Genomic DNA, 23,361 nt, shown 5'->3' on the forward strand with positions numbered 1-23,361 from the left:
GTTCAAATATATGTAAAATATCCTGAGGAGCCAGGATATAGCTCAGCGCAGGTTTGCCTAGCACACATGGCCTCGCTCCTGGTTAGGCTCTCTTCACAGCTAAAAAAAAAAACAGAAAAAATACAATAAAATAAAAATATCCTTACAAACGAAAAGGAGTTATCTCAGCATATCCATTTCCTTTTCTTTCCCAGACACTCATTTTCTCTTGTCAAAATGCAGTCTGAAACAAAACATACATCTGAGACTTAAAAATTGCTCCACCCAATAGGAAACCAGGTCAATTTCTCCGACTGAATGTGTTTCCTACTGCAGTCTTTGGACACTGTAACAAAAGCAGCAGCACAGGGGACAGCCCTAGTGGGCTCGGGGCTGGACATGGTCCTCCGGAGAAACGAAGCCATGGGGCCGGGAGCCAAAGGGCAGGACCAGCTAGTGAGGTAGGCCCCGCCGCTCCCAAGCAGGAGCTGCAAGCCAGAGAGCGCTCCCCGTCAGGCGGTGCACCAGAGCCCACTAGTGCACCCCACCGCCACCCCGGGCTCTGAGGAACCGGTCCTTGCGGAACTGTCTTCCAGCTGGCGGGTTCCCGCCCGCACCTGCGGCTAGCCACGCCCACTCCGGGCCCCGCCTCCGGAAACGGCCGCTCGCGTTGCCACGGCGACGGGCTAGCGAGCGCCTTCTACTCGCCGCGCTACAGAGTCTCTGGGCTTCTAACGGCGGCGCGCAAAGGGGGTAACGTCCGACGTGGTGACGTCACAGTAACGACAGCGAATGAGGCGCAGAGGCGAGCAAACTGGCTTGGGTTTGAATCTGTGGTGGAGTGTGTGGCGCGCCCGGAGGCGGATATTGGAGCGCGGTGGTAACGGAGCTGTCCTGTGGGCCTTGGGTGAGTGAGAGGTACTGGGGGAGGGCAGTCTGAGCTCAGGACGCCCCTTCAGGCCAACGACTTTGCTGGAAGCGGGGGTCCGGCGCCTTGGATCTACGGGAGCGTTGGGACCTGCCTGAGGGTGGGGCGGAGCTGGGGGGTCTCAGAGGGGAAGGCGCGGGCCCAGGACGCCGATCTGGCCCTGCACTGCCCGCCCCCGCGGCAACGAGAGGAAGGCGGAAGTTTTAAAGGGCATCTTGGGTCCCTTTAAAGGGACCTGGGTTGTCCAGCACCGTGCGGCAGGAGGTCCTGCCCGACTCCGGGGCCCGCGCTCCTCCGTGCGGCTGTCCTGCGGGGCTCTGCTGTGGGTGGAGCGGGCTCCGGCTGCAGTGGTCGCGCAGGTCGGGGCGGCGAGGCTGCGAGGCCTGCCCTGTGTGCCTCGGGGACCCAGCGGGGCCAAGCCCTGCCTCCGACGTGCCGGTCAGGCCGAGAATCATACCGCCCGCCTTCTGCTCTCAGATCTGCAGAACTTTCCCTGTTGGCGCCCTGTGGACTCCCAGCTACAAAAGACCCACGGGTGTCCGCCGTCCTTTGCTACAGGAGAAGCACGTACCTGACCGGGATGTGCTCGTCTGTTGTAGGAAACTAGTTTAGATCGCAGGCTGTGGGACAGTTGGTCGCATGGGTTCGGGTTTTGGCATGTGACCCGACTATGGTGCTGGAGAAGACCAAGTCTGAAGACCAGGTTTGTTACTTTTTATTACTTTGTAAGGCCTATTTCAGGAAACAAAGACGTCTGCTCTTAACAATTGTTAATCTCCTAAATTATTGAAGAACTATTTACACTTTGCCACACTGCCCATATACCTTGAGTCAATGAAGATAAACAACAACATGGCTTGGTTACAGACATAGTAAATGAGGAGGGTTCACAATCCCTAAAAATGTTTGTTGAGTTGGAATCTAATTCAGATTTGAGTCTGTATTTAAGGAATGTTTTCTAGTTGTGTTCTTCAATATTGTATCATTATCAGGGCCTGTTCTGTTCTGATTCCAGTAGAGCACAGTTAGGAAGAACATGGGCTGTGTATGTGGACCACCACTTTGTGGCCCCCCGTCGCTGTGTCATTTGGCAAAGCTAACAATCCTACAGTTACATCCTTGTGCTTCTGAAACAATAGAACCTACCTTACATGATAAGCACTCAATGAGGTGATGAATGGCAGATGTTTGCCATAGTGCTTGGCACATAGAATACACTCAAACCATCATCTTTTTTGCTCATTACCACTAATTATCACCATTTTTACCTAATCCGGGTGTTCTTAAAAACATGTTTTCCAAGAATGGCTTCGATGTGATACATGACAAGTGGATTTCAACATCTGTCAAAAGTAGACTGGATCTGAATTACAGGAGAAATGCATAAATGTTAGTCTACAGGTACAGAACTTAAGTTTATAGCATGAACAAGTCCCTAGGAACCCATGCACAGTGTGGATGATAGTTTTATTAAATTTTAAAATACCAAAAAAAAAGTACTAAAACATTTAGAGGGCTGGCCAAATAGCTCAGCATATTAAAGCACTCTGGGACACGCTGAGATGGAGCTTGAGAGTGGGCGTGGTGTGCACCTATAATCCCAGCTCTTGGAAAGATTGAAAACAGGAGGATTACTACGAGTCGGATCAGCATAGTGAGACCCTGTAGGCCCTGTACTAAAATACAAAAAAAAAGGAATTTAATTGTGGTAATCATTATACAGTGTATACATAAATCAAGTCATCATACTGTATGCCTTCAATATATGCAATTGTCATTGTCAAATATTTTAAGCTTGTTTTTTTTTTGACAATACTGGGGATTGAACTCATACTTGGTTGTGGGGTTTTTTTTGTTTTGTTTTGTTTTTGTTTTTTTGGTTTTTTTGAGACAGAGTCTCACTGTGTAAAAAGTTAAGGCTAGCCTTGAGCTCACTTTGTAGCCCAGGCCGGCCTCAAATTCACAACCATCCTCCTGCCTCAGCCTCCCAAAATGTTGGGATTACAGACAGGTGCCACCATACCCAATCTTTGTACTGTTTTTTTCTAATTATACATAAAATTGGTAAAATTTTGAAGCTATAAAAAGAATTTGTAAACCGCAGTGTTGTGCAGATAACAATATCAGTCTTCTCTCTTTCAAAAGCTACTGCATATGCTTTTGCTGCTTCTGTCCTTAATCATGAGCAAGGAGTTTGTTCTCTGGCCCTTGATTCTGAATCACCTGTACAGTGCATCTGTTTCTTTTAGTCAGCTGTGTTACAAAAGAATGAAGGCATCGTGTTTTAATATGGGAATAATCTTGTTGATCCCTAAAGATGTCAGCACATTTGCACCAATTTTTACTTATCCTTGTGGTTTGTGCCTGAATGTCCTCCTTTAGGACATGCAAGGCAGACTTTTCCAAGGCAGCTGAATATATAGAGCGTGTGGAGTTTGTTGGTGTTGTTGTTGTTTTGGCCTTTTTGAGAGGGTTTCACTATGTTGTTCAGGCTGGCCTGGAGCTCACTTCGTAACTCAGGTTTCCAATACTGCCTCAGCCTCCCAGAGTGCAGGGATATTGATGTGCATTGCCATGCCCAGATAGTGTGTAGTTGTTTCGTAGTGCAGTTTTGTAACCAAGTGTGCTAGCAGGATTAAGGGCAGGCGATTACTGCCTGAATCAGTCCACTGATTGGATTGGTACTGCCCTAATCCCAGCAGTCTAGAGAAAATAAATGAGTCAGAAAGAGGCTTGTTTCTGTCATCCTTGTTGTTTTTGCTGTTTTCAGCTGCCAAGAATGGTTGCTACCCTGCTTTGAGGCCAGCTGATTATGGACTAAGACCTCTACAAACTGAGCTAAATAAACCCTTCCCTCTTTAACATTGGGTATCAGTCATTTTGTCTCAGCAAAGAGAGAAAAGTAACTGATAACCCTTTTCAGAAAGTTACTTTATTTTGAGACAGTATTCTAGCTGTGATGTCCAGGCTGCTATCCAACTTTGGAGCTAAGAAAGATCTTCCTGCCTCAGTCTCCTAAATAATTGGGTGTACAGGCGTATACCATATGACCCTGCTTTAATTTTACACTTTCGTGACTCTGTTGGCTTTAAGCGTCTTTATTAAGAAAATTGAAGCTTGGAATGTCATTTGGTGATAGAACGCTTCCTTGCATATTATGCACATGCAAGGGCCGGGGCTCAATCCACAGTTTAAAGAGAAAGAAAGGGGGAGAGGAAGTTTATTTCCTCATTTATTCTTAAAAAGAGAATGTAAAACTTTAAAAATTAAGGTCTATAACTTTGTTCAGATCTCCAACAAGTTGGGAAACAAAGTTACATTTGACATACTTAGCTCCTTGAGGTCACTGTCAAAGCCTCTCCCTGAAATGTTACTTCAGGAACACCTACTGGCATCTGAAGTGATCTTGCTGATTCTTAAGTAATTTCAAATCCAAGTCTAAATTCTTCAGGCTTGGATTCCAGATCTTCAAAACTCACAACGTCCAGTTTTATCTTTTTAATGTAGCCTTCTTTTCTCTCTATTCTCTCTAATCTAGTCATTACAGAAGAAACCAAAGATTCCCATGAGCCTTTCTTGAATTACTGTAGATAAAACTACATCCATTCCTACAAAACTGAATTTAAAAAACCAAAAGACTGAGTCAAATTGACCCTTGAGCAAGTTAGCTTGTGTTCTTACACTCACCACTTGAAATACTTATGACCCAGGAAGTCACCATCCCACCGGAGACACTTAGAAGAGCTGAGAATCTTGTCCATCTAAAGGAGTCTGCGCATGCTTCTGACTCTATATATCCCAGGCCCAGAGCAGTTGAGGCCATTCAGTAAATGGCTATAAAAACATAACTAGTTTTCTTCGTAAGATGCTTTTACCTAGTAACTATCTGTCCTTCATCTCTCAGTGGTCACTTCCTCTAGGAAACTTGACTATACTAATCTAGCGTTATACACTTCATAACATGCATAATCTTCCTCCTGTAGTACTTGTCGGAGTTAACACCTCTATGTGTGTGTCAGTATGGATGCCCACTTCCCTTAGTGCACTGTAAAGAGCAGCAGTAACAAACACCTGTAACACACTACAACTCTGGGTCAGGCATTGTGCTGAGGCATTAGTCCTTTCTTGGGCTAAAATAACCCTGGTAAGTAGGTACTGCCATGTCCATCTTTACCAATGAGAAAAGTGAGCCATTGTTATAGGTGGTCAGCAGTAGAGCTAGGGGTAAGGTTGTTTGAGACAGGGTCTTGCCCAGGCTGGGCTTGAACTTGAGATTATCTTGCCTCAGCCTCCATTGCTGGCATTGCAGGTGTGAGTCACCAGGCCCAGCTTTGTATTTGGAGTGTTGAGAGACAGGGTTTTGCTATGTACTTCAGAGTAGCCTTGAACGTATGTGTATCCCAGGTGGCCTCGAATTTGTAGGGATCCTCCTGCCTCCACCTTCTAAGCTCTAGGGTCACAGGTGTGCACTACCACCTCCTGCTTAGAGCTGGTAATTAAACCTAAGCCATCTGACTCCAATTAACGTCTGTCTGCTGAAGTCAAAGCATTGTTGAATATTTCAAGAAGGGTTAGAAATACTTGGCTGGGCTGGGCTTGGGCTTCAAGGGAAAGTGGGAGACCATGCACCTGTTGCAGACAGAAAAGAAGTGTGCATCTTCTGTACCAGCGGCTGTTTGAGAGAAGGCAGACTGGGAGGCAGATAGAGAACAGATGTTTCTCAAATTCTTGATGACTCCCCTTCATCACAATACTATGAGCTACAATTCTCCTTTTTCTCCCTTTGTAGTCCTGTTGGCTTTGAACTCCCGTGTAACCTGAGCTGCCTTGAACTCAGGCTCCTCCTGCTTCAGCCTCTGGGTCTGGAATGGTAGGGGTGTAGCCCCACACGCAGCTTGTTACCTCTTGTCTACAAATGGGAGGTCTGTGACCCACACAAGGTCCCCAAAGCAGGCCTAGATGCCTTATGGGAATGGGCTAGACAAAAAGTCAAGGGTGAGGAAGAAGAAGAAGACCATCATTTATGTGGGACCTAAGTGAGAATCCCAGTTGTAGGCATGGCTGCTTCAGAATTCTATTACTGGTTAAAAACAGAGTCCTAAAAAGGCAGAGCTGATTCCTACACCTGAGACGTGTGTGTGTGTGTGTGTGTGTGTAATGGGGGATTGAACTCAGGCCCTTGTGCTTGCCAGGCAAGCACTTATTCTACTAAGCTATTGCCCTGGCCCCCACCTGAGACTTTAAGATTACTTTGGTATTATTTGAATCAAGTCCAGAGATCTATGGTTTTGTGACATTGTTTAGCTTTATGTTGACACTATTTCTCCCGTTATACACACACACACACACACACACACACACACACTAAGTCCCTGTTGCTGCTCTTCCTGCCCCCTTGCCTAGTCCCTGCTTCTTCATTTTCACTCCAGGTCCTGTCAGTCTCCTGCCCACAGGTCTTTTCACACACAGAGTTTGTCTACACCACTTCCCTGGTGCCCCAAGTTGGTTTCTCAATCCTATGGTTAATTCTCAGGAACTACTTGACTTACTGTGTTTAAATACATAGTTGATCACTGTCTCCTTGATTTAATGGTTCCCAAAATTCCTAAGGCAGTTCTAAGCTGTTAAAAACTTTAAAAACTCAAACTCCCTTGAGATGCTAAGGAAAGACTTTGCTGCCCTAAACTTTCCCCCTGAATCTCTGTAAGCTCTTAAACTACGCATGTGTGAACTGTGCTGCTGGTGTCTTTACCACACAGTACCTCTCCCTGTTCCACTCCTGTCACTTTGGTCTCCCTGGATGGCTATTCCATTTTCCCAGCACACTCTGTCTTTCTTCATAACCTGCATGTCCCTCTCAGAGGAGTCTGTTGGCTTTATTCTCAGAATTGGCCTGGAGTCCAACTTCCTAGACCTGCCATCAGCCCAGGTCGGAGCTACCATCATTTCAGTACTCGAATCCACCAAAAATGCATGCACACTTCAGGAAAGGAAGAACTCACATAAGTAGTTTCATACTCAGTTTATGGTGACATCTCAAGATGAGACAAGACAAGTTATCTTTGCTCTCTACAATGACAGCACGCGCTCAAAGCAGTAGTTGTTAGCTTCCGGCCATTTATGAGTACAGTGTACTGCTGTGGGGTCACCTCTACCCTGAGATCACTGTGTACCCACATCTAATTTCTTGTCTAAGGGCCATCAGTGTAGGTGGGCTTTCTGCAATTTATGCTGTCCTCTAGGGTCCCTCGTACGAAGGGTGACACTATCTATCGGAAGCACATCATTTTTCCTTTCCTGAACATTATTTTTCTTTTCCTGAACAGTATATTCATTTTTTTGACAGAGTCTGTCTTTCAGAGGACTAATCACTGTTTCCAGTGAGAGTGATGAATGACATTGTCACTCCCATACTCACTCAGAGCCTTCCGAGGCAGTTCTTTGTCTTGTTCAGAGGGTAAGCTGAAGGTCTTGAGCAGCCTGCGATATCTGCATGTGCCTACCTCTGCTTGCTCCCTCCGTTGTTCTTCCCACTGGCCCTTTTCTGTGAGAAAGTCCATCTCGGTGTGTGCTTGACCTCATCCCTCTCCAGCTTCAAGTCCTCACTCACATTCTGTTGTCTTCTGGTGTTTCCTTTTTTTTTTTTTTTTTTTTTTTTTTATTTAGGACAGGGTGTCCAGGGTCTCACTGTGTAGATCAGACTTAGAGTGATCCTCCTGTTTACAGCCTCCCAAGAGCTGGGATTACAGGCGTGAACCACCACACCCAGTCTCAATTGCCATCTCAGTTGCCATCTCAGCACACTCCAGGGGTAGGGCTGGCATGGCAGGCCAGGGGATCAAACTCCCAGCCCCTGCTTCTGTCTAAGCAGGCGATTTAATCCTCTGAACTATTTGGCTGGCCCTGGTGTGTTTCTTAATTGATAGATATAATGGAATTTATTTATGAAGTACAAGGTGGTGTTTCACATGCATGTACTGCTGACCGAGCAGATCAGGCTTATAAACATACTTCACCTCTTGGACCTCTGTGGTAAACATTTAAAGCATGTGACTTAGCACATATAGAATACACAGTGCATGTTGTGCAGTAACTGGTCACCAGAACATCTTCCTGGAGTATCACAGGAATTTTGTATGCTTTGATCAGGATTTTCCCTTTCTCTGCCCATCCCAACCCCCTCGCCTCTGAGGACTGACATTCAACTCTATTTTTATTTGCCTAGTGCAGATTCTACCCCAAAATGAGATCATATGATATTTTTCTGTGCCTGGTTTGTTCTACTTAACATAGTGTCTTCTAGATTCATCCATTTTATCAACAAGTGCCTGGACTTTATTCTCTTTAAGACTGAATATTATAATTCTCCAATGTGTATATGCACGTTTTCTTCACCCATGTTTTGGTAAGCAGTTATCTCCATAGCCTGCCCTTTGTGAGCATGACACAGTGGACACAACAACGTCCCGGAAGTGGGGTTCCTACTAACTCCGTCACCTTCATGTTTGTAGTCTAGAATGTTGTGGATAGTTGAGATTTCTAAGTTACTGATCTTTGTAAATCTACTTTTCTTCTTTTCATGTGAAGTAATCATTGAAAAGCTCATAATTTTTAAACCTATCATTACTGATATTCCTTAAAAGGGTGCATCGTTAGGAAATGGGAACCTATGAACTCTTATTTTGGCACTAGGATTTCTAAATACACCACGGGGTCCCTGCCATTTCTATCCTCTCCAACCTGAGGAGCTCCTGCTGAGCTACTTGATGCACCTTTGGAACTGTTTGTAACCCATGTGTCTCTGAGGCACAGCCGGAGACCGACCTGGATGTCTCATTTTCCACTGCCAAGAGGCTGGCAGCCAAGATGCTTTTACTAAAAATAGTTCCCGAGCTAACGCTCTGCCACCCTTACCCTGATGGAGTGCGGAAAGCTTCTTTCCTGGCCTTTCGCACCACCCAGGTGAGAACTGTGCTGCAGCCGTGGTGAACTTCAGAGCTGAGTGTGGAATGGTGGGGCTACAGGTGCAGTGTTTAAATTTAAACTGAAGCTGAGGGTCTGACTACAAGAAAAAATATTGCCATCATGCTTTTCTGTGTGTGTATGTGTACCATTTAATTTTTTCCTTTAGGTAATTTAATTATGTATTTTCCCAGGTGAGTAGAACAGGATCAGCACCTCTTTTTGAGTGAATATTACCTGCCCATTAGAGGTAGAATATTAAAACTTCATTCTTCTTTTTGATTTCAGAAATATTTGGCATTCTTATACACAGAAATCAGGATAATCAATAATGTCTGTCCCTGAGGAGGACTTGTGTCACCACATGAAAGTAGTTGTTCGTGTACGTCCTGAAAACACAAAAGAAAAAGCAGCAGGATTTCATAAGGTGGTCCAAGTTGTGGATAAACATATATTAGTTTTTGACCCCAAACAAGAAGAAGTCGGTTTTTTCCCTAAAAAGAAAACTTCAAATTTTGATATTTCAAGGAGACAAAATAAAGACCTTAAATTTGTATTTGATACTGTTTTTGGTGAAACTTCAACTCAGTTGGAAGTTTTTGAACACACTACCAAGCCAATTCTTCGCAGTTTTTTGAATGGATATAATTGCACAGGTAATTTTTTCAGTTTATTTCTCTGTTTGATTTCATTTTTACATAGGAGGGACATGTACTTGATCCTTCCTTCTAAATATAGTCAAATTTCAGGTACTTGTATGCTAAAAAACTTTTTAAAGAAATGAAGGACTACTTTTAAGGGTAGACTGTCTGTTTCATTTTTGAAACTTTTCTTTTCCCAGGGCCTTGCTGTGGTCCCTGAGGATAGTCCTGGCATTTTCCTGTATCATTAAATTGTGTGCTTTGTGCAATTGATGATGTCAGATTTCTTATAACTTATTTTCATAAATATTCTCACTGCTTAACTGTTTAATTGTATCCCTGGTGAGCAGTTGAACATTTTGAACACTGGGCAGCTTGTTGCACGGCCATTTTTGTCTAAAGTACTTTGAACTAAATCTGTTAAATCTCCATTACAGTTGAATATCTGATATTATTTTAGCTTATCTTCAACCCAAGAAGCATCTCTAATGCTTTGGAGAGGCTATAATCTGCCTTCCAAAATGCCGTATTTGATTTCTCAGTAAAGGATATATGTCAAATGGCTAGTTAATTCAGTGATTACAAGTACAGTTCAATGATTGAACACCATTATTAATATCTTAATTTTGCAATTATCAATTTTTATATTTTCCACAGGAATTCCATAGCTCTACCATATTCCGTCTCTCATTTTATTTTTGTTTGTATGTTTGAGACAGGGTTTCACTATACAGTTGAGAATGACCTCGAACTCACTACATAGCCTAGACTGGCTTCAAACTTGCAGTGATTCCCCTGCCTCTGACTCCAGAGTGCTGGGATTCGTGATGTGCACACCATGCCCAGCTGATATTTTATTTTTATCACAGACTTACTCCCTTGATCATTTACAGTTAAAATACAGTTTGATGATTAAAACTGGTATGATTCTCATTTGAAGAATATGTTCCTTTCCTTCATAAAATTTCATATAATCTCTAGAAATTTTTAAACCCTTCCTTTTTTTTTGACTCCCAAATATCCAGCTGTCCATTTATGTCAATTAGAATCAAGTAAAACATAAGAATATATGAGAATTTAATGCTTTAATTATTTTCCTAGGTGTTTGCTATTTATAAATCAAAGAGTAGATTATTTTATGCATTTGAAGAAAGTATAGTTTATGTTGTACAGGAGAGGATATTGAAAACAAAATTATTTGTGCAAAACAAGAATTTAAAAAGCAATTATGTAATATCCTTTATCTGAATTCATTTATGTACTAGTTTGTATCATGTTACATGGGGTACTGAGGACTTTGGTGCTGGGCAGCTCACAGTTGGAAGTACCTTTTGGTACAGCCAGGAGAGAGGGGTCTGGGTGGTCCCCTGTACTGAGCTTTGACTGAGGGAGTAGACAGACTCCTGTGATGATCAGGAAAGGCACAGAAAATGACTTGAGTGCTAAGTGGAACCAGGTGGTACTGATTGGGTTTAAAGTTACTGTTTAGGGTACCCAGACGGACGTATCCCCTGGACAGTGGAGATCAGAATCTTGTGTGTCATAATGAAGAGCTTTGATGCCTCTCCATAAAAATTCAGTACTTGCATATGGCGCCACGGGAGCTGGGAAAACCCACACGATGCTGGGATCAGCTGCTGAACCTGGAGTAATGTACCTAACAATGTTAGACCTCTACAAGTGCATGGATGAGATTAAAGAAGAGAAAATATGTAGCATTGCAGTTTCTTACCTGGAGGTAAGTTGGCAATGTTTGTAGACCAATGGCTGTTTTTGAGAAATTGCTCATTCACATTACGGTCAAACCCTGGATTGCGAGTAACTTGGTGCACGGCTGTTCTGCATGGTGAATGAGCGTTTCTGAGAAATTTTAATTTGGTAAATGAGTGACGTCTTGCAACTAGCACATCATGCCGAACATGACACGATCACAACTGGTTCTTCTCTCCCTATGTCTCTCATACTGTTTTTACCCACAAGTGCTTTAGATTATGCATGGAACAAGTTCTAATGTATTTTATTACATAAGAATTTTCTCAGAGGTTATAAAACCATTAAAATTCTTGTGGAGGGTAAACATTTTTAAATGTATCTTGCTCTGTTTTCTGTTTTGTTTTGTTTTTCTGGGAGGGCATAGTCTCAGACATACAGGGAAGTTACAAAATAGTATAAAAAACCTCCAGATACACTTGACAGTAATATCCCATTTTACTACATTTGCTTTTTCTGTGTATGCATTTGTTCTAAAACTGTTTAAGCTGTGAACTTATGAAAGCAGGAAGTATTCTTCAATAACCACTGAATAATCATCAAAATTAGGAAATTAATGATATTGTCAACTCGATTGACCTTAACGAAATTTTGCTAGTTATTGGCTAATGCTGTATGTGATGGAAAACTAAGATCAAGATTAAGTTCATTGTGCTCTCTCGAGTCCCCTTTAATGTGCAGTGTTTTTTTTCTTTGTGACGCTTTGTGCTTTATGACACTGCCATAGACTCTTCAATTTGGGTTGGCACAGATTCAGATTGTACAGTGGCAGAAACAACACAAGTTTTTTAGGTTTTTACTGCTTTATGTCAAGATGTCTGGCTGGTTGGCCGCATTACTGGCAATTTTAATTTCACTTATTTTATTTTGGGAACATTTGCAAGATTTTCCACTAACGGTACCGCTTCTTCTTACAATTAATAAACCCTGTGGGGAGACGATGTGAATGTCCTCTTCTCCCGCCAGCGTATATCCGTTAGAGTTAGCATCGACTAAGGATGCGTGCATGTAGCAATGTCACTGTGATGGGGATTTTTAAATTCCACCTATTGTTTTCATTTGTTCATTGTCCTTTCGCTGTGAGGAACAGCTTTCCTTTTGCTTTTTAACATCAGTGTGGAGTCAACGTCTCTTATTTTTCAGTAGATGAGAGTCCCTGTCTGCGATCTTTTCTTGTGTGTATGCACTCAAATTGTGCGAGATTTACCTAATGGAGCCTCTTTCGTGGTTCCCGAAGTACCTCTTTGATAGACCCCACTATTTCTTCATGGCCCCTACCGCTTAATAACAGGATTCCGCAAATGGTGTCTAAAAGCAGATGTTCTAACTTAGTGTTTAATAGTGTCTTAGAAACCTGAGCCCCTTCATTCGCTGTGTTGAGTGTTTTTTTGTTTTGTATTGTTTTTTCTGTTGCCAGAAAATTTCTCAGTTTGGTCCCTACTGAGGGAACTTCTTCCAGTGGTTGATTAAAATCATATACATTGTTAAGTTTACCTGTTCAGTGTACAGAAGTTAGAGATAGAAGAGTAAAACTCATTTTTAAATATTAAAAAGAATTGTCCTCAACTGGGAAAAAAGACTATGGTTTTTTTTCTTTCTTAGATTTGTTTTCAACTGGGAAAGGTTTTGAAACTTGGTTATTTTCCTAATTTTTGCAAGTATTCTTTTAATCTGCTAGCACTTTATTAATGACAAGGCAGTGACTGATTAGGCTTTGCCCTCAGGCAGTGCACCAGAACTACCTGTGGCACACTAAACAATCCCTATGGCCATCTCAGCCAATGCTGGGATTTAGCAGTTCTGGGGTGCGGGCGCAGCATCTGTGTTCCTCAGAGGCTCCCACTGAAGCCTGCTGCGTAGCTCAGCTTGACAATGATCTTTCTCTTGAGCGTGGTAAACAGAAAAGGAGAAGCAGTAGAAAAGTGAGTGCCGCCCATCTGCAGAACAGCCGAAAAACTGGCCCCCCGTTTCCAGCGGGGGCCTATCAGTGCTAGAGAATGATCGTGATGGCACAGGTTTGCACTGTGGGCTTTGTGTTAGAACGCAGAAGAAAATACTGTCAAAGACTGGTTTTCGGGGTTTTTTTGGTTCTTTTTCTTAAATCAGTGTCATGATCATTTCTTTGACAAATGTTAAATTGTATACCATTAGTAAATTATGAAGTGGGTGAATCTATTTGTATATGTTACTTACAAAAGTTACTTTTTAGATTTTGCCAAAGCTAGGGAATACAGACTATCCCTGATAGCCCGCAGTAGAGTGCAGTCATCGTGGGGCTTAGCTCATGCAGCTGCAGAAGCGTGTGTGTCCAGTGTGTGTCCATCTTGGTGTCGGTTGAGGAGCAGTGAGGCCAGCACCACCTGCCACTGAGTGTGGGGTTTCTGTCAACGCCTGTTCTCTGGCATTTATGTATTTCTGAGAAGTAAGAAACAGCACCTTAGCCATCTTACTAATCTTTGTTTTACTGCAGTTATTGTCAGAAATTATTAATGACTCAGACTCTTTAAGTTTGCATTTTAAGCCTAAGCAAGCAAACCATTTGTGGCGTGGTAGGAATTTATGGTAATATTATAAAGAAAAGTGAGAAGAATGATAATGCGCTGCTGCTTATCCTGAAAGTAAAGTGCTAATAACCTTAAATCAGCAGTAGGTGTGTGAGGTGGACACTGTTATTTTGACATCAAAGCTAAACCTTTTTTTTTTTTTTTTTTTTTTTTTAAGGTATATAATGAACAGATTCGTGACCTCTTAGTAAATTCAGGGCCACTTGCTGTCCGCGAAGATACGCAGAAAGGAGTGGTTGTTCAGGGTCTGTCTTTGCACCAGGTATATCTATAAACATCTTTTCCTTCTGCTAGCACAGCAAGTGTACCTAGTTAGGCATTATTTATTTTCCATGCTGTTTGAGAAAGAAATTAATAAGTTATAGAACTAAATGATTGGAGTATGTCATAGACTTGCTTTGTTTGCTTTTAATTAAGTGAACTTTTTCCTCCTAAAAATGTGCTTGAAGATTTAACATGTTAAATGCACTAACATGTTTCGCTCAGTGGTGAGGCACTTGCCTATCACGTGTGCAACTCTGGCTCTTATCCCCAGAATAAAAAGATAAACAGAAGAAGAGAGGGAAAGAAGAGTTTATTCAATAATTTCTTTTCCTATCAAAATATCTCTAGCCCAGATCCTCAGAAGAAATTTTACTGCTGCTGGATAATGGGAACAAAAACCGGACGCAGCACCCCACCGATGCCAATGCTGCCTCCTCCCGTTCTCATGCGGTTTTCCAGGTAACACTCCACTGGACTGTCACTCTGAAAATGGAATTGGAAAGGAACAGAGCAGAATGCAGGGTGATGGTTGTTATGCCTAAGGAAAACTTTGTAGACATCTCCACCTCTGACTTTTTCTTCTCCTTTGCAACTTTGGAGAGCATTTTATCATAAGTTAGAATTAAGATGTTTCACATAAAAAAAAAAAAAAATGAATGTTCACCTTATTGCATATAAGATTTCAGAAAAATATAGAATTTATAGGTACGGAATTGTAAAATGATAGTGATACAAGTTTTTTTTAAGTATGTAAAATTTTTTTCTGTAGATACTTAATTCAGAATAAGACTTCAGTCCACGGATCTAGATTTATAGAAACAATTAATTGGATCTTAGACGATACCAATTTTCATTTTAGAAGGTTTCACTATAAAGATCATTAAGTAGCTGTATTTAGTAATTCAACCACATGCATGTTTTAGCAACATAAGTAGGAGCTAAAGCATCAGTGGCACTTCTGTTTATGGTTTCTAGTCTGCTTATATCAAAATGATTGTATGAACCTTCGTCCTGGACTGTGCTGTGTGAGAACTTTTCCCATTTGGGAAGATTCCTTTCCCAGGCAGTCAGCCATTCACATCCTACCAGGTTGCCAAGCTTTCATCGTCTTCTCTTCCTACACTGACTTTTCTTTTTTTTTTTTAATTTTTTTTCTCCATAATTTTATTCAGAAACAAATAGCAATGAAACAGTTTCAAACCAGATTGGTAGGACAGATTCAATAATTAACACATTGCATACATTCTTCCTAGTGTTTAATTGCTGTACAAGATGCAGACATGATATCCTATTTACAAACACTATTACAACAAATACCTCTGTTCATTAATGGAATGTAACTATGTATCTATCCTAACCACTTTGAATACACAGATACAAAATGGACATTCATCTGTATCCCCTTTTTTGTTAAGTTCCGTTATTTGAATATTATAGGTGTATTAACTCAGCAAAATATTCTAAAGGAGTCCAGTAGTTCATAATAGTACTGGGTCTTCCGCTTCACTGGCACTGTCAGAAATTGTTGACCTGAGTCCCCTACAGCTCAACCTAACAGCCTGGCTTTACTTCTTATACTTCATTTTTATACTTTTCTGCTGGATGGTTAAGACCAAGATAAAGCAGATCCTATGCAACAAGAGGATTTGTAGCTTTTGGATCTGATAAAGTCAGTGAAATCCCCTCAGGATTTATCCTGAGATCCCGTACCTCAGATTATAGATCCTTTGTCAGTATTAGCCATGTGGATGAGTCATGGCCATTGCTTGGCCAATATGCTCTCTGTGAAAGCCTGAGAGAATGTTTTCTCTGCATGTGACTCTCCTTAGGCACACTCTACATCATCAATCACTTTCCTCTTTAGCCCCATAATCTCCTTGATCAGAAAATTTGGGACACTACCGAGTTACATGACGTTACAGTACAAGTTCTCATATGTCCTGAGTCTTAATTGACCTTGGAAGGGCCAAAATGTTGGCTTTCCTTGCGGCTCCCCTTTTTCTCTAATTTTGGTCTGTTAAATTAAAAAAATGGCCATTTGTTTGAGATTGCTAACCAAGGGCATAACAGTGCTTATGAAATACTCCACTGAAAGAGAAATAAAACTAGATTTTAGACAAATACAAAAAGATCTAGTAAGAGGATTAGTTATTGTTGTAATAGAAGTATTTAGGAAAAAAACTGCTCTCTGTGAAAGCCTGAGAGAATGTTTTCTCTGCATGTGACTCTCCTTAGGCACACTCTACATCATCGATCACTTTCCTCTTTAGCCCCATAATCTCTTTCATCAGAAAATTTGGGAAACTACCGAGTTACATGATGTAACAGTACAAGTTCTTATATGTCCTGAGTCTTAATTGACTTTTCATTCATCAGTAATTTTGAGAGAAACGTTATCTGTGACACTAAGAGTTCCCTAAGATTGTAGAGCTTGCTTTATAAAAAAAAAGTTGATAAGAGAAATTTATAACATAATAGTAGGGGCTGGGGAGATGGCTCAGTAGAGTGCTTCTCTGGCAAGTGCTTCCCTGGCAAGCACAAGGGTCTGAGTTCAATTCCCGGTTCTGCCAAAAAGAAAAGAAAAAAAAAAAAAAAAAAAAACATAATAGTAGCTTACCCTCTTCATCTCTTAGCACCTATTTTAAAATTTTTCAAAACAATTTAAAATACCTTGAAAAAATTATACTTTTACAAATGACAAGTACATTACTGTCTTTTTATGTATTTCGTGCCTCTAGTGATGGGGACATAGAACAGTATGGAGATACTCTTTACTTTGGATCAGCATTTATGTCATCTTTCCTTTTGGGTGGTCCTAGAGTCATATGAGGTAGTCTGACCACTGCCTCTGTTTTCTTTTAGGAACATTATTTTTGTAGGACCTAGTTGTCCCCATCATCAACTGTGATGATTTTATACTTTGTCTTTTAGCAGTTGAAGAGTTATTTTCCCTCTTAGACTGTGTTAGTGAGCGTTTTATTGCTATAGTAAATGACTTGAGATGATGAACCTGTAAGTGGAAGGTTGATTTTGCCTGATGGTTTTGGAGGGTTCAGTCCATGGTCCCTTGCTGCAGGTGCTTGTAGGCCTGTCTTGAGGCAGCACAGCGTGACCAGGAGCACCTGGAGGGATTAGACTGTGCTTATTTCCAAGACAGAAAACAAGAAGAAAGAGAGTTCAGGGCCTTGCCTCTCAGTGACCAGAAGACCTCCCATTCACCCTCTTCCTTTAGAGTTGGCTCTGCTGTGTTGCTCAGGCAGATCTCATACTTGTTGGGCTCAAACTTTCTTCCACCATCAGCTGCCTGAGAAGCTAGAACTACAAGCCTATGCCACCTCTTCCTGGTAGAACCATGCTGGGGACCCAGCTTCTGCCATGAGATTTAGGTTCTGAGTCAGAAACGGAACGCTTGGTTGGTATATAGAGGGTCCTAGGCTCAGTCCTCAGCAGCAGCTGTCTCCCCGGCCCCTCCACTATTAAATTCAGTCAGATTATAGCTTGTTCAGAACATGTTCGGGATGACAGTAATATTATTTTTCTTTTATGGTACTTTGAAAGAAAAAACATGCTTCTCTTTTAATGTTGTTCAGTCTTATCCTGTTTTTGCTTCTAAAATTTAAGATTTATTTGCGACAACAAGACAAAACAGCAAGCATCAACCAGAATGTCTGCATTGCCAAGATGTCACTCATCGATCTGGCAGGGTCCGAGCGGGCCAGTTCCACCAGTGCTACGGGGACCCGGTTTGTGGAGGGCACAAACATTAACAGGTCCCTTTTGGCACTCGGAAACGTCATCAATGCCTTAGCAGGTACAAAGGTAAACACTCTTCCTTTGTTTGCTAAATATTTTGAAATATTAAAGCATCATTTCCAGAAAGATCCTCGTATCATTTTGTTTTGAAGGCCTGGTGCAAATTATATCTCAAGAGTATATTGATGATTTTTAGATACAGAGCTCAGAGAGTCTGAGCTACCAGAAAGCTATAGGAGGGTATTTTTGTTTCTTTTTGCATTTGTGTTTTGGCAAGATACTGTATTTTTTTTTTTTTTTAATTTTCAGTTTCATACTTAAAATTTACTAAGTGAACATTAAGGATTATCAGATTTGTAATGGATATTGTATGGTACCAAAAAATATTGTATGGTGTTCTTACACTTACTAGGCACTTGTTTGGTTTTTATGTGACAATGCAATAACTGTTATACAGCAAGAATAATAACTAATTGCCATGAAGAGAGGAAAACATTTTAGCTAACAAAAGTCTTTTCTAGGTTACATTTTAAGTGCTGTTAATTTTTCAGGCTATGGTACAACAATACTGTGGTACATTATTCACAGCTAGCAGTGAGCCACTGCTGATATACTGTTTTGTTTTATGGTGAGGTTCATACTTCGATGCAGATATAATCTTTAAATAGGATTTTTGTTTTATCCATTTACTGTACAGTTCTATAATGTATTATTACCATGTCAGTCACCAATTATATCGTAAATGTGCGCCAAGTTGGATAGTGCATAAGTTCTTATAGTGAAGTAGTAGCAGGTTTGCATTTAAATGTGGAAAATGGCATAAGAATTCTTTTTTTGTTCTTTCAGAAAAAGAATCAGCATGTTCCTTACAGAAATAGTAAGCTTACTCGCTTGTTAAAGGATTCTCTTGGAGGAAACTGTCAGACTATAATGATAGCTGCTGTTAGTCCTTCCTCTCTATTCTACGATGACACATATAACACTCTTAAGTATGCTAACCGTGCAAAGGACATTAAATCTTCTGTAAGTGTGTTTACGTTATCTGTGTTGCAAGAGTTCTGGGTGCATATGACAGTTTTTATATAATTCTAATAAAAATGTTAATTGGGTTTGTGTTTCCACTAAGGACTCAGGCACCTAATGTTAGGAGTGTCTGTAGCTGTTCACTGAACACTAACTTGGTCGAGCCTTTAAGCCTCTTGTTTGGGCTTATGATGGATAATGGTATTCAGTCCTCAGGGTGCTAGGGGGCTGTGCTGTGTTTCTCGCCAGCCCTTGGGTCCCAGCCTGCAGTCATCAGTTAGGGCTTTCACACATCCACTGTTGCCAGGAATGGTGCTTTGTGCGAGCCAAGCACCAGCACTCTTCTCGAGTCCTTGAACACAGGAGCCTCTCCAGGCCTTGCTCATGTCATGTGGAAAATAGCTGGCTCTGCCTCCCGATAAATGAGTTTTTCTAAATAGTTAATTTCCACATTCATGATATTGATGTGGCTATGTAGCTAAAGAAATGAAATAATTTTTTTTCCCCCAAAGATTTGGGACATTTTTTAAAAAATGACTCCAAACGTGATGAGTGTTTAAAACAATGGCATCTCAGGTCAGAGTAGGCCTGCAGTGGCACAGATGTGACTCCTCCCTCCTTGTCTGCTGTTTCCTCTGTGTGTCTGCAGAGAACCAGTATGTCCGTCCTAAGAGAGCCATTCACGTAGTATCTGTATAGAGTCATACCTTATGAGCATGCCCAGGTTTTTCACACACTTGTGTATTATTTGCTCTAACTCACCATATCAGGCTTTTTTCGCTCCAGTGTACAGTTGTGCAGAGCTCAAAGTTTAAAGTACTGAATTCTAAGTCAAGGTAAGAGAGAGACTGTCAGGAGTTGGATCCTGCTTTGGGCCTAGGAATTTAACATTCTCTCCACTATTCCATATATGCCAAGGGTCCACACTTTTGAAAGGATGAAACATTATAAGAACTTAGTAAGAACTGGTTGAACTCGTTAATGGACACAACATGAAATTGTCTTCAAATTTCTAAAAGTCAAAGAAAATAATTATTTTCTTTATACATAAAAATCTTTTCTCATTAAAGTAATACCTATAACTTCATGTTTTTATTAATATGCTCACAATGTCCTCTTTGTCATAGGTCTTAATCATGAACCTAATCACAATTGCTGCATGGTCAAAACTAGCAATATCAGAATTGGTGGAAATCAGTTAACGAGATGTAATGCCAGTGTGTTAGTGTGTATAGCTATCCACTTGTTATCCCCTTATGCACAATGACGATTTCTTCTTTTGACAGCTAAAGAGCAACGTTCTTAATCTCAACAACCACATATCCCAGTATGTAAAGATCTGTAATGAGCAGAAGGCGGAGGTATGTCTGCTGTTCACGGTGTGGTGCTGGTCTCAGTGCCTTGCATGGGATTCTTTAACTCTAATTGCCCAAGAAATTGCTGCACTGCTCGTGACAGTGGCCGTCTGGCTTATGCAGTTACTTGCATAGCTGAAAGTTTGCCTTAGCCATATATGATGGAGTCATATAACTTGGTTTATATTTTAACTCTTATTGTTCTCTTTCTCCTAGATTTTAATGTTGAAGGAAAAACTAAAAGCCTATGAAGAACAGAAAGCCTACACTGATAAAAATGACAAAGCAAAGTTAATGATTTCAAAACCTCAGGAAAAAGAAATCCAAAGGTAAAAATAGCATTAAGGTCTCATTTTGAAGCATTTATTACTTTAAAACTTAGCAGGTATTTCATGGTGATTATCATCCTTTGTCATAGGCTGCATGTACTACAAACAAACTCCATAGAATTTAGAGAGTCGCTGGTTGCTCTCTGTATTACACTTTTGTGGGGTTTTTGTTTTTGTCTGTGGTACCCAGGATTGAACTCAGGACCCTGCGCTTGTCAGGCAGGCGCTTCTACTGAGCTCTCTCCTTGGCCCTTATATTGCATTTATTTTTGGTTTGTTTTTATAGAAGTGAAGAAAACTAAGGTGTAGGAATGAGGCAGGAGTCGAGCCAGTGACTGGCTGAAGCTGGCTTGTGCTTAGCTGCACTCCAGCTTTCCTTCTCTAGTGTGATCATTGCTCCTGTATTTTATGGCTTCTATGTAGTGCTCCTGGTTCAAGAACTCACTAACTTACTGACTGTAGACCACTAATTGGGTGAAGGAAGTCCTCTGAGTGGGCACTTATTTTCCAGACTGTCGCATTGTCCTGCTAAAACCACTGCACATTGACATCTCTTGCCCCAGTGTCCCGACCGGGTAGAAGTCCCACTGGCTTGTAGGAAGTTCTTTTGATTATTAACTACTTTCCTTTTCTTCCTAAGCTGCTAGACTTTAGCATGGCAGTGTTGATGTTGGTGATTTTAGGGGCATAGTCCTTTAGGCTGGTCACTGCAGCAGTGCTCACAGGTCGTGCACAGAAAGGTGCTGGGTGCCTCCTGCGACACAAGCCATGTCTCAGCTGTGTCCCACCTGTGTTACTCTGCAGGCATCACGAGAACTCATGGCAACAGCTGTTTCTATCAGTGACAATAGCCAGTTTTAAAGTGGAGATCTATTTATCCTGCAGATTTTACAGTGTTTGAATTATTTCTGTTATTCCCTGTAGCAACCAATTTCAAAGTGAGTTGTCATTTCATTAGTTTTAAGTTTCTTCCAGTTTTAGCCTTTACCAAACAATAATATGATTTGGTATTCATTTAGTCTCATTAATGGAAGTATTCAGCTGTGATATTGCTGGTGTGCTGTTACTGTTTCCTTACTCAAGCATAGATGTTGTCGGCATACGAACAGTAGCTGTCTTTGTTAATGAAAGTTTCTTGAAAAAGAGGCCACCAGTTTCTGAAAGTTGGAGTAATTGCTTGCAGAGAACTTCCCCATACTACTTAATCAAGTCTCTTTTATCAGTGAAAATCTTATAAATTAATAAATGTTTCTGGATTTGACACCTTTAAACACCTTCACAATGGGATTATACTTTGTGTGTCTCATTGCTGGGTGGCTCTGATTAAACTTTGTTAATTAAAAGACTGATAAAAGTAATTAGATTGGTTCGTACCCTCAGTGGTACAAAGCTGTTCCGAAGGACAGTCACACACATCCTGAAGGTTCTAGCCAGCAAGAACATGTTAAGTCAGATTATTCAGGCCTGAACTAAGAAATAGGCCTTTATTTGGACATTTTTCACACTGAAATAGTTTTCAGTCCCTTAGGGCACTTTGTGTTTTAATGATTTTTTTTTTTTTAAGGAGTGCTCTAGAAACCTTCAATACTAAATCCTTTCCTTCCATCATAATTAGTAAACACCACCAAGTAAAATGTCTAGACCACAAAATTACAAAATTGACAAATACTTAATTTTGCCCTTGACTAAAAACTTATAGAAAAACCCAAGAATTTATCTTTGGGTATAACCTAAAGATAACTTATCAGTTCATTTACCGGCATTAGCCTTGGTGTAAGGTGATACAGTGAAATCACAATGTCTGTACATAATTCCTATGAAATATTTATCAGTTTGACAAAACTGCAGGAAAGTCAATGTATTGTGGCTTATACTCATTCCCAGCAGAGTTTCATTAAGAACTACTGACGTAAATTGGCAGTATTTTTACCACAAATTCTTAAAAATATATCTATAATTCTGGCCAGAGAACATTTATTTTTAAATGTACATACTTGATTGTATTTTAAAGGCTTCCCAGTTACTTGTTCTTTGAGGTATGTGCCTGTGTGTGACTGACTGGTGATGCTGCCTCTGTGTCATGGAGCTGATCTGTGACCTGACAGCACAGATGGATTTTTTTTTATAATTCTAAAATATCCCTGTGACCAGTGTGCTGCTGACCTGGCAGCCACAGGACTGCAGGATGATCAAAGGCTTCCACAGCAGCCAGTCATTCGCACGTCTGGGCCTTGGGGGCTGGGTCGGCTCCTTAGCTGGGCTCCCCTCGAAGGCTCCACTCGTAAGAGGAGCAGCTTTCCTCTGTCCACCGTGCTGTGGACATGCAGGCTTCAGTCCTGGAGGCCAGTCACCCCTGTGTCAGGCTGTAAGGGCACCCTGAGTCATGCGGGTGTCCCACTGTGTCACCTGTGGAAGCCGCAGCCGGGCTGGCTGGCCTTCTCCCACTGCTGTTTCTCCATCCGGGCCCTGGAAATGGCAAAGCGCTCTTCCATGTCATCATCCTTTGCCCACAGACATGAAGCAGCTTTGTTTGCCTAAATAGCTGGACCACATGCAGATAAACACACAGACAGAATATCAATATCAGAGGACTGGTGATACCTATATTTCCTATAACATGATTTTCTTTGGAAGAGAGAAAAACTAGCTTAGTAGAAATAAACTGAATACTCCTTTCTAAGTATTTTTGTAACGGGAAGGAGTTATTGCTACTGGACTTGGCTCTTGGTCATGGAGTGCAGTTCTGCAATCAGGTGTATATAATTGTTTTTTTTATTTTCTGGGGGGGGTATT

At 41.3% G+C, this 23,361-nt stretch overlaps 1 protein-coding gene across 1 annotated transcript in view; it reads left to right on the forward strand.

Moving 5' to 3' along the window:
- The first annotated feature begins 802 nt into the window (after nucleotides 1-802).
- Nucleotides 803-23,361, forward strand: part of Kif18a (kinesin family member 18A) — a 70,262-nt gene continuing 47,703 nt past the window's right edge. Inside the window, exons 1-9 of the mRNA XM_023704230.1 lie at nucleotides 803-886; nucleotides 9,158-9,525; nucleotides 11,091-11,248; nucleotides 14,002-14,106; nucleotides 14,457-14,567; nucleotides 17,730-17,927; nucleotides 18,708-18,884; nucleotides 20,171-20,245; nucleotides 20,456-20,568. Coding sequence (XP_023559998.1) covers nucleotides 9,201-9,525; nucleotides 11,091-11,248; nucleotides 14,002-14,106; nucleotides 14,457-14,567; nucleotides 17,730-17,927; nucleotides 18,708-18,884; nucleotides 20,171-20,245; nucleotides 20,456-20,568 — 1,262 coding nt within the window. The 5' untranslated portion in view covers nucleotides 803-886; nucleotides 9,158-9,200. The remainder of the gene's footprint in view (nucleotides 887-9,157; nucleotides 9,526-11,090; nucleotides 11,249-14,001; nucleotides 14,107-14,456; nucleotides 14,568-17,729; nucleotides 17,928-18,707; nucleotides 18,885-20,170; nucleotides 20,246-20,455; nucleotides 20,569-23,361) is intronic.

The sequence above is a fragment of the Octodon degus genome, unplaced genomic scaffold (genome assembly GCF_000260255.1).
Source record: "Octodon degus isolate 3935 unplaced genomic scaffold, OctDeg1.0 scaffold00193, whole genome shotgun sequence".
NCBI lineage: Eukaryota > Metazoa > Chordata > Mammalia > Rodentia > Octodontidae > Octodon > Octodon degus.